Here is an 11576-nt window from a genome sequence, read left to right on the forward strand (position 1 = left end):
CACATGCTAACAACATTTAAAGCCTAAATTTGTTCAATAAAAAGTGTTATACACTTATTATTCCTCTACCCTAAAAAGTGCTTGCACTGAAGCCCCACCACTACACATTTGGTATCATTGGAAAGCTCTGAATGTCATCTATAGAGCACAAAAGAAGTTAATTCAATCGAATGCATTGGGTGGGAGATATTCAGGTTTAAAAAGGTCCACTACAGAGGACAAATTTGAATTGCTGGTAGTTAGGAAGATACAATGAAGTCTTAGAGAATTTTTCAGCATTCGGCGCATCCTTTTGTGACAAATTGAAGCAGAGGCCGAATTAGGGCACCTGAGGAAAAGTTTAATGTTTGTGTGCCTTGCTCAAGAGCACTGTAGCCCACTGGATAAGAAATGGTATGGACCCTGTAGTTCAGCCTGAGTCTTAATTAATTTTTGACTCACATTTGGGCCTCTGAACAATTTAGAGTCATCAATGAACCAAACCTGCATGCATTTTGGGGAAGGATTCGAACTCCGAACCTCAGAACTGTTAAGCAGACATGCTTCCCACTAGCGCACCGCGCTCCTCCAAGAAATCACTTGGTGAATGACAGACCATAACAAGGGCACAAAGACAAAACTGACAGTGATAAAGTGGCGGCGTTGAAGGACAAAGCTGATGTTTGTTGCATGCCTGCCAGTGCGGCGCAGTGCGCGTGCGCGTGGACAGGATCCTCGATCCCGTGCGCACCGTGCCCACGTCGAGGGGCGGGGTGGGTGACAAAGCGGGGACAGATGAGGCAAGAGAGAGGGAGAGGAGGGCAGGACTGGCAGGGTGCGGTCTGAAATGGCAACAGAATCGTCGCGGATCACTCAAGTGGAGTCGATTCAAGTGGAAAGCTGAAGCCTGTTGCGCGCAGTCGTCTCATTGGGGAGCATCACAAAAAAAAAAAAAAAAAAGCTCGCAATCCACGGGGGGATGTTGTGACACTTTTCACGGAGCAAAAAAGAAGACACAGAGAGACCACCACATTAAAAACGTGGACGTGCTGCTGTTCTCTCTCTCTCTCTCTCTCTCTCTCACCCACCTCATCGACTTTGAACCTGTTTGTTTAAATCCACGGACTTTAACAGCCTGCACACCCACGAGCGGTTCCAAGCGAACTTTTCCATCCAAGTGGGAATTTGCCGGCGCCCTGATGCTGGAGTAAAAAAAAAAAAAAAAGCGATTTGGGGACAAAGTGCACACGCGACTGTCCCCGGACCATGGACTCGACAGGTGAACCGGAGACGTACTGAAGAAGGCACACGTCTCCCTCGGGAGAAGTCCTCCCTCCTCCCGGGGCGATGCGGATCCCCTTCCTCCTTCTCACCGCCTCTCTGTGCGCCATGGTCCTCCTCCTCCTCGCACCTGCCTCGGAGGGCTGCGGACCGGGGAGGGGGTACGGCAAGAGGCGGCTTCCGAAGAAGCTCATCCCGCTGGCCTTGAAGCAATTCAGCCCCAATGTGGCCGAGAAGACGCTGGGGGCGAGCGGGCGGCCCGAGGGCAAAATTACTCGCAACTCGGAGCGCTTCAAGGAGCTGACTCCGAACTACAACACTGACATCATCTTCAAGGATGAAGAGGACACGGGCGCCGACAGGCTCATGACCCAGGTGAGGAAGATGATGGTGAGGAGGAGGAGGAGGAGGAGGAAGGAGAGCTGGGAACACTTTGCAGCGCTCATGTGCGGACGGAGACACGCATTTGTCCCATTGCAAGTGATTTAAGTCCCGTTTGGTTAACCGTGCACTATGAATCACTTCAAAACGAGAAAACCTCACAGTCGCATCAAACTATGCGCTCCATGTTTGCTGTCAGTTAAATATTTAAACCAAAATGATTGATTTCATTGATTCATAGCTTCACCTCCGGAGCTTTTTGGTTCTGGATTTAAGGCTACAGTACTTGGGATTTTCACTGAATGATGAACAGCTGCTCTGACACGTACTATTTTCAAATGTTTGTACACAAAAACAATTCCTTGTCATGATATTTTAGAGGAGCACTAACAATTTAGGAATAGTGCAGTTCTTGCCTTGCCGCTGCACTTGAATTTGGTCAGTTGTTTAACAGGGATGGGCACAAAATAGTAGATAAAAATGTTGACATGTATATGGCCGATAATTGTGATTATTTTTTTTGTGTGACAAATATTTATAGTTATTTATTTATTTATTTTAGCTTTTTTTTTTTTTTTTTTCGCTCCCCATTTTATTTCAGCTTTCTACGTCCAACACAATCTACAGCAGATCTTGTGATCTTGACATGAAAAAAAAAATTATTGTACCTTTTTGGGCACATAATAGCTTGTCACTGGACTAGTACAAACCCCCTTTTTTTTTTTTGTTGCACTTGTTGGTGCTTTAGCAGCTATTGCGTTGTCAAATAACACCCTTAAAACTGCTTGTTCAAAATGGTAAAAAAAAAAAAAAAAAAAAAAGTAAATAAATAAATAAAGATCCATTTGGTTTTTTAAAAAAAAAAAAAAACATGGGTTAATTTGACCCAAATTTGGTTGTATAAATTGGCCAGCTTCTAAGCACAATCTGACTGACCCTCAAAAATGGGGCAACTTGCTACCTCGGTCAATTTGACCCAACTTTAATTGTTTTGTGTCAAAACAACCCCATTTTTTAGTGTTGTTGTGTACAAAAAAAATGGTTGTTTTATACATCACAAGTTGGATTATTTTTAAACCAAATCATCTCAGTCTTTGTATTTTTTTTTTAATGTGTAAAAGCACAATTACTGGAAAAATATATGTAGCAGAAGGTCATGCTATTGAATGATTTTGTTTGTTACTTTGAAATCGCCTTGACTGTTTGCTGTTGATCTAATTTTTTTATGTTGATTAAGGACATATATCACAAGTTTTACTTCTTTCTGTCCCCTTTCACTTCTTTTGCCTTTTAAAGAATGAAATTATTATTCTTTTTAATTGAACCCAGGAGTTTTTAAATGACTTTCCTAATCTCTCCTTGTGTCCACCGACTCAGCGCTGTAAAGACAAGTTGAACTCCCTGGCCATCTCTGTGATGAACATGTGGCCTGGTGTGAAGCTGAGAGTGACAGAGGGCTGGGATGAGGACGGCCATCACTCGGAGGACTCGCTGCACTATGAGGGACGTGCGGTTGACATCACCACCTCAGACAGGTGCGGGCAACTGCAGCAGACAATAACAATGTGTATTAGCAACGATGGTTGAGTTAAAAAAATGAAGTGTTTGGGATTTAATTCCTCTTTTTGTGGGAATGCTGAAAGCCAATCAAGTCAAGTCTTTATTTAGCTTGAGAAGGTACAAAAAATAAAGTAGCCAGCAGATGCTAGCATAAAACGGACAAAAACACCATAAACTGCTTTAAATGCTTCAAATCACAGAAATATTACTTTACATGACTAAGTTAACGTCTGAAGACGTTTTCTATCTCTTGTTGGCTGATAAATTCGGCTTCTGTTAGTCTGATGATGATCATGAATAATGATATGAATCGAACGCTGCTGAAGTGACGTGACTTTAAGGTGCCATCTGATTGGACATGGAGTTGTTTTGTGCCCAGTTGACTGACATGTCATCCTATATATATTTTTTGTGCGGATTTTAGTTGAAGTTAGCTCAAAATCTCGTTTTTTCTTCAGCCCCAGCACTCAAAGATGTAAAAGAGAGGTATAGGTATTGCTTATAAATAAATGAATGAAAGAACTTTACTAGACTAGCAATTTATGGGAGGTGATTACTGCTGACTACTGACTTAGAATGGATGGATGGGTTTTTATTTGTCATTTAACTACAAGTTACTACTTCATAATTATTAGTAATACTACTGCTATTACTACTATTACTAGTAATTAATAGTTAATTACTATGTAATTTTATCATAATTTATCCTTCAATTTCTTTCATAAGCATTGAGCTTAGCATTCAGCTATTAGCATTCAGCTTTCAGCATTCCCACGCAATTTGTCCAGAAATTTGCACTTAGTCTAGTTAGAAGTATAATGTTTCATGTATTGGTGATTTGGTGTTGCATGCATAGATGCACTATGAAGAGAGCCGTAATACTGATGTTTATGTTCATATTCACAGGGACAGAAACAAGTATGCCATGTTGGCTCGGCTTGCTGTCGAAGCTGGATTTGATTGGGTCTACTATGAGTCCAAAGCCCATATTCATTGTAGCGTCAAGTCAGGTAAGCGAGCCAATTATTACAGGCTTCCCTCGCTATAACGCGGTTCACTTTTCGCGGTCTCGCTGTATCGCGGATTTTTTTTTAAGTACAATTTTGCATATTTTTTTTTACAGTAATATACCCATTTTATAAAATTTATGAAGGTTTGAACATTGTCAAAGTTTGAACAAGAGAGAAATGTGAGAACATGTAAATGCCTCAATGAGAAAAGTGTATAAATTGTGCGGTCGGGGATTTTAGAGCCTTAAAACATTTATAAGAATTGTAAAACATAAAGCTAGCTACTTCGCGGATTTCATTTATTGCGGGTATTTTTTGGAACCTGACCCCAGCGGAAAACGAGGGAACACTGGATACAGGGAGTCCTCGAATTAACGTCGGAGTTTTGTTCTTACGTTAGCGATGTAATTCCCCATTAAAGTCAATATTTACAACAAAATAAAATAAATAAATAAAAAAAAATCTAAAATATATTAAAATAAAAAAATTAAAAATAAGATCCTTGTAATTGGCTGGCAAACCAGTTCAGGTGTACACCGCCTACTGCCCGAAGCCTGCTGGGATAGGCTCCAGCACCCCCCGCTACCCTTGTGGGGAATAAGCTGTTAAGAAAATGGATGGATGGATAATGAAATGCTGTACAAGCCCAAGTCTGCCTATGTTCACCAGTGCCTCTCATTTCTGCAATCTTTTTATGATGTTTAGCCTCGTTTCCATGGTAATTGCTTTTCTTTTGGATGGACCAACATTGATAGAAGACATAGCGTTCTTCTTTGGTGCCACGTTGTGGAAAAAAGTGGTAAAAAAAACAACTAAAGATACTTTCACAAGTGCACAAGCGCTAGCGTTAGCTAAGTGCTAAATAGCGGATGAGTGGGAAACACTGCGAGAGCCAAAATGGCGGACCTGGCGTAACCATTGTAACGTCGAAACACCTTATAGGACTCCCGGAATATGCAATCATTTTCATCTAATGTTATTAAAACTTTGTGTTGTTTTCTTATGTCAAAGCAATGGCACGATTGATTTCGATAATAGCATGTAAGAGACTGAAAATAGCAAATTTTTGGGCAAATAATTGACACTCCACTCAGTGATTTTAATAAATGATGATCCCAAACCACTTTAAAGGCATTTCAAACACTTACAAACATCTTCCAACATTAAAAATACAGTTAAGGCTCGGGTGCACGTACATACTGTCATGTACAGTTCATGTACATACACATCAGCAATTTATTTGAAAACTTTATTCGAAAAGAACTATGTAAACAAATCAAGCTTCGCATCTGTCGTTTTCGTCACTGCAAATTAATTATGTTGGCGGTTCCAGTTTGACAGCTGCGTATTATTTCGAAGCGGAGCAATCCGATAACAGATAAAGTCGTGATTGTATATTTCAGCCAAGTCCCTTTTTATGAATCACAAATCATCGAACAATAGTCGAACACATTCCATTGCAAGCGTTTCAAGCTATTTTGGAGGCCCATGTCTGGCACCGCCAGTTATTTGATGCCAAGCTACATTCTAGCAGTCCATTGAGGTTAGTAGGCTGTGAGATGATTAACTCTCTCTTTGTTTTGCTGTTGCTTTTCCCCTCGGTAGGTTTCTCTCAGATCTCTTATCTGAGCCTTATCACCTCCTGGTTGCAGACCTCCTTTTCTGCAAGTCGCATACTTACACAGATACACACCTTTGACAAATATTTGTCCGCCTTAAGACATGCTTAAGACAGCGTAAATCAAATATGAGTGCGGATTCGCTTTGAATCAGTCAAGTAAGTTGATTTGTTATAATTCCACAAACTGGTGATAAAAAGTTGATTTAAATTCCGTTCTATATGTTCAACCTCACCAGTGCTCACCTTTCACTTGCTTCCCCCCCCCCCAAACGTACTTTCCTGTCTATTTGACCCCAGGCCATGCTCAGATACAATCAGCTGGTTATCCATTACCTCTTGCTGACTACCTTCTCTTGCCACCTTGTCTCACTGTGTCTTAAAGAGCCACCTTACGCAGAAGTGCTCAGCCACAAGGAAGTACTGTAAACACCTTTCACGAGTCACAGAACAAAAATGCATACAAAGTTCATAGAAACTCTTAGTTATTGTTGAGTTGAGTCTGCTTGAATCTCAACAATAATAATAAATAGACTAAGTGCAATTTCTGGAGAAATTGTGTGGGAATGCTGAAAGCTGAATGCTAATGGGGTTTATGCCACGGAAGAGGCAATGAATGAAAATTAATGGGGAAAAGTTGATATTTAACGTTAAATTGTGCGAATATTGTAAGTAATGTGGAATCAGACGATATATACCCGGGGAGGCGTAAATTTTTGAAGAAAGTTGAAATTTGAACAGTGTAAATCGGAAGTATTGTGTGGGAGTTGTTACACGGCAAAAAAAAGTGGAGAATAAAAATCACAATAACATAATGGGAAAAAAAAAAAAAGGATTGGAGTCACTTGGATTAACTTAATTCCAGTGATTAAGTTTAATAAATTCATAACTAATTAAATAAATATATTCACTTCAAACTAACTTAAAGGGATATTTTACTTATTTAGCCATTTTTTGTCAGTCAAACATTAATATTTTGCCTATAAAAAATTTGATATTTTCATTATTTCTCATTTACAATTACTACCTTTAAAAACACATTTTGCAACTTGCTGTCGACCGAAAATGACATCACAAGGGCTCAGGCAACCAATCACAGCTCACCTGCTTTCTCTGTTTGGTCATGTGACATTCACAAGCTGTGCTGTGATTGGTTACCTGAGCCCTTGTGATGTCATTTTCAGTCGACAGCAAGTTGCAAAATGTGTTTTTAAAGGTATTAATTGTACATGAAAAGTAATGAAAGCATCTAATTAATTAGAGACAAAATATTAACTTTTTATTGCTTTAATGGGCTAAATAAGTGAAGTATCCCTTTAATTCAATCATGTGATTTTTTTTTAAGAAAAAAATTATGTTTGTAATCTTAAGTTGGTTCAACAAGTCTCTTTTTAAAGTGCAGCAATTTTAATGTTCCCAGTTGAAAATCACTGCTTTTGAGAAAAACACATTTCAAGTTTTGACCTATGCATCCATCAAATATCCATAGCGACTAGTGAAAAGAAATTGAACTTAAACTGCCAGAAATGGTTGAAAGACCACCGGGAAGTAAATTGCAACCCGTAAGAACATCAACTGAGATTTTAACTCTTTAAAGCTGAGAAAGTTACGACAAGTTGGCTAAAACCCATTTTGCACATTGTCATGACTTATTTCCAAACATTTAGACAACAATTTTAACTTTTATGCTGCTGGGAAATGAAAATAAAGACCTTAAAGGGATACTAAATTGACTCATTTAGCCATGTTTAGCAGTAAGTACATATTTTGCCTATTATCAATATGATAATTTCATTATTTTAACGCATGCTCAGAAAACTGGTAACGACCTACCTAACCATAACTCAGCTTGCTAATGTCACATGACCTAAACTCAGAAAAGAGGTGAGCAGTGATTGGCCATCTGTTTCCTGAGGACCTGTGATGTCATTTTCAGTGCGTGGCAAAATGTGTTTTGAAAAGTTTTTAAAAGAAAAATAATGACGTTATCAAATTTATTCTGGACAAAATATTGTTGTTGTTTTTTTACTACTGAAAATGGCTAAAAGTGTTAAGTATGACTTTAAAGAGGAAGTCAACCCAATTTTTTTGGACAATATGTTCCTTTGTTACATGTTTGTTTATTTAGTTATTAATTAATTTATTTTTCAATAATATGGTAAATATGGTATTCTGGTTGATATTACGTTAGTGTAATATAAGTTACGCAGCAAAATGCAGCTGATCTCAGAGGGCGGCCATTTTGCCACTTGCTGTCGACTGACGATGACATCACAGTTGCTCAGGTCTCGGGCAACAACCAATCACATCACAGGTTCAGAAAACAGGTGAGCTGTGATTGGTCGTTGCCTGAGCAACTGTGATGTCATCTTCAGTCGACAGCAAAGTGGCAAAATGGCCTGAGATGGATCAAAAATGGCTGGATTTTGCTTCCTAACTCATATTCCACAAATGTAATATTAATCTGAATGTTATGTTTCGACTAGTGAGGTCAACATACGAGATATTATTGTCAAGAAACGTGTAAGGTTGACTTCCACTTTAAGGAGCTTATTTTTTTGAGAAATCTCAAAATTTTTGACCACCTAATCTATATTTGTCATTCGGTTAGAATCAGCACAGACCTTGTGATGTCTTCTACTTTTCGAAATGTTGATGAAGACGTTATCTTGCGTCGAAGACGTTATAAACAGTGTGTCGCTAATCCGCTGCGATAAAATTGGCCTTTAGTCAGTGTCAAAGTCGAAGTTGATTTATGGAGCAGTGCGAGCCCGGATTGCCATATGTGGAAGTTCAAGTGTTGAGAAGTTTCTATTTTATGTTTGTCATGTTTACAGTAACAAAGTAAATGTGATCATTGATTTTCCTCCATCTGGATTTGACAGAGCATTCCGTGGCGGCCAAAACTGGCGGTTGTTTCCCAGGCGACGCTCAAGTCACCCTTGAGGGCGGAGTCACCAAGCAGATGCGTGACCTTCATCCCGGCGACCGCGTTTTGGCTTCCTCCACAACCGACGGCCGCGGCTCGCTCGTCTACAGCCCGGTGTTATCCTTTTTGGATCTCCAGACCAACGTCACCAAGATCTTCACGCTCATCGGAACCCACACTGGACTTAATGTAACGCTGACGGCGGCGCACCTCATCTTTGTCGCTGACTGCGGCAAAGACGACGTGAGGACGTCGTTCGCCAGCGAGGTCAAGCCGGGTCAGTGTGTGCTGACCTCGCAAGGAGGGGAAACGACGCAAGCGGTGGTGACTTTTGTGGAGGAGAGGCAGAGCGCCGGCTTGTACGCCCCGTTGACCCAGCACGGCTCTATCGTAGTGAACAGCGTTTTGGCGTCCTGTTACGCTGCTGTGGACAATCACCGTTTGGCCCACTGGGTTCTCGCCCCGCTGCGGTTGGTCCGCACCCTCACGGGCCCTGCAGAACAACAAAGGGATGGAGTGCACTGGTACCCCAGGCTTCTACAGCGGGTTGGGGAAATGTTACTGGGCCCGAAACACTTCCACCCTTTTGGAACTGAGCGAGGACTCTGACAAAAGAAAGAATATATTGCCGGCAAAATAGAAAAAAAAAAAAAAAAAAAAAAACTGGTTTGTGCCGTAGATGTGTTGTTTTACTCACTCCACTTGTCTGTATATGCTGTAAGACACAAAGCGAGAAAATGAATTCTAATTCCATATATGTGGTTACGCCCCTCCAGTCGAAAATTAGTGAGTCCGACTGTGGTTCTTGTTACGACAGGCATTTTTTGAGGTTAAGCATGCCGTGAGAACTGTACAAAATACAGAAAACACCATATGAGAGCGCGAAATAACACAAAATGTCATTCAGTTTTTACCTTTGAGCACCTTAGCGTTCAAAACGTCTGTGATGTGTTTTTGCTGAAGTTTCATAACAGTCAACAATCAGGTTCATCATGCATTTGTACTGTTTTAGTTTTCAAGATGAGACTTTGTGACAGTGTGCCTTCAAAATTTGGGAGTGCTTCTTATAGCACTCCAGAAAGTTTAGGCAAAACAGAGAAATTTGGAAGGGGAAAAAAAAACAAACAGTTGAGCATTTCAGCAGTTTAGTCATGAAGTGAAAGTAATTACAAGTTTACTTTATTTGCTGATTCATTACTTTCCCTTGTTGTCTGATGTATTTTTTGAAATAATAATTAGCAAAAATATATTTACTATATTTATTTGAACATTTTTGACTACAGTATGTGTTAATTTTATTGAGATTTTTGCTGATGTTTTTTTGTTTTTGTTTTTTTAATGTAGGACCCCCCCCCCCCCCCAAAAAAAAATGTTAAACAACCTTAATTTATCTCATGAAACAAACTTTATTCATTTTAATTTATGACACCATGGGGGCCACGAGTGCACCAAATGATGACACACGGCTCGACTTGAACATTCCGGCCAGGTAGACGCCCAAAAAGGACTCGGATTGTTGCAACACTCAACCAATTAAAATGTCATTTCATTTTCATAATGTTATCACAGTTGAATGCTTGTTGTCTATTGCATCATGTGTTGCATCATCAACAAATGCGTGGGTCCAGATTGTCAGATTAAATGAAAACCACAAGGAGCTGAGTACATAACCCTGAGGTGTTCCAGTACTCGTATGACCTGTGATTCTAATAACAAATCGAAGTATTACTTTCTATGAAGGAAGGCCTGCTTACAGGCCATTAATATATATCTTTTAAATAACTGATATGATAATTGTGGTGTACCCAGAGTTGGTCCTGTCGAGAAGCAGAAGCTATGCTGAGGATGTTCAATTTTAATTCACACTAAAAGTCCTTGATAAATCAAACCAAAAAAATGGTGCTTAATTGACCTGTCATCCGTTTTGGTTCAATTTCCTTGCAACCTTATAAAAAAAAATATGTTTGTGCCTTGTTAATCGGCCCCACAGAGAATCAGCATTTTGGTGCATGCTAATATTTGTATGTTAATGGGGAATTGTGTCCATCTAAAATGAGGGAATAATCTGGCACTGATGCAAGAAAGTTACTCAGATCTGCTTTCATAATAATTCTATTATTCATTCATGCATCTTCTTTATATCAGGTGTATTATCTTAAAAAAAATAATTGTGCTATGTTTTTTGTTGTTGTCAGTTTTCTCGTCAATACACTTGACTCAGGCTGTATATCAACTACTGTATAACTTTAGCTGTTAATATATTATGCTCCGTTATTTTCTTCGGTAGTTTCTTGTATTTGATGACTCCCTTTGCATGAGCGTTTTCAGTTCCATCCATACATTTCCAACCAACCAACTTGTATAAAATCCAAATTCAAAGTGAATTAGCTGCATTTTCTGACGATTTTCTAAATAACTTTTGGTGCAAATGCTTTCATGGAGAAACAAATTCTGAGGCACTATTGCATACCGTGTACTGATACTCAAAGATTTGTCAAATATGTATAGTAAGCTATTTTCTGAGAAATTATTTAAAGATCTATTTTTAAGAATATTAATGTAAATGTATTTTGGAGAATTGTTGTGCAGTCTTTTTTTTTTTTAAATATTTAACATAAAGTTGTTTTTATTACAAACAAGAATGTGTTTTCTTTGTTGATGTTAAGAGATAAAAATCCCATGTAATAACTCAAGATTGTTAAATTTGACACTTTTAGCACCACAGCGGGTAAATAAATAAATGAGCATGTGATAATGAGCCTGAGTTAGTATGAAGTGGTGTCAGGGTGGGCTGACAGTTGCTTTCAGTACCACGGAC

The 11576-nt window shown here is 39.3% G+C and overlaps 1 protein-coding gene across 1 annotated transcript; it reads left to right on the top strand.

Annotated features, from left to right (window-relative positions):
• The first annotated feature begins 784 nt into the window (after nucleotides 1-784).
• On the top strand, nucleotides 785-11516 carry LOC144030869 (indian hedgehog B protein-like). The gene is made up of 4 exons (XM_077537515.1): nucleotides 785-1635; nucleotides 3019-3176; nucleotides 4108-4211; nucleotides 8715-11516. The coding sequence occupies exons 1-4, from the start codon at nucleotides 1327-1329 to the stop codon at nucleotides 9365-9367; spliced, it is 1224 nt and encodes a 407-aa protein (XP_077393641.1). The 5' UTR covers nucleotides 785-1326; the 3' UTR covers nucleotides 9368-11516.
• The last annotated feature ends 60 nt before the right edge of the window (nucleotides 11517-11576 follow it).

This window comes from Festucalex cinctus, chromosome 11, assembly GCF_051991245.1.
Source record: "Festucalex cinctus isolate MCC-2025b chromosome 11, RoL_Fcin_1.0, whole genome shotgun sequence".
Classification (NCBI taxonomy): Eukaryota; Metazoa; Chordata; class Actinopteri; order Syngnathiformes; family Syngnathidae; genus Festucalex; species Festucalex cinctus.

What these genes read in the sequence shown, in the direction of transcription:
- LOC144030869 (XM_077537515.1), top strand. Translation starts at nt 1,327, where the DNA reads ATGCGGATCCCCTTCCTCCTTCTCACCGCCTCTCTGTGCGCCATGGTC. An exon ending in CCGACAGGCTCATGACCCAG is followed by an intron (nt 1,636 to 3,018) that starts GTGAGGAAGATG and finishes CCACCGACTCAG; the next exon opens with CGCTGTAAAGACAAGTTGAA. An exon ending in GACATCACCACCTCAGACAG is followed by an intron (nt 3,177 to 4,107) that starts GTGCGGGCAACT and finishes TCATATTCACAG; the next exon opens with GGACAGAAACAAGTATGCCA.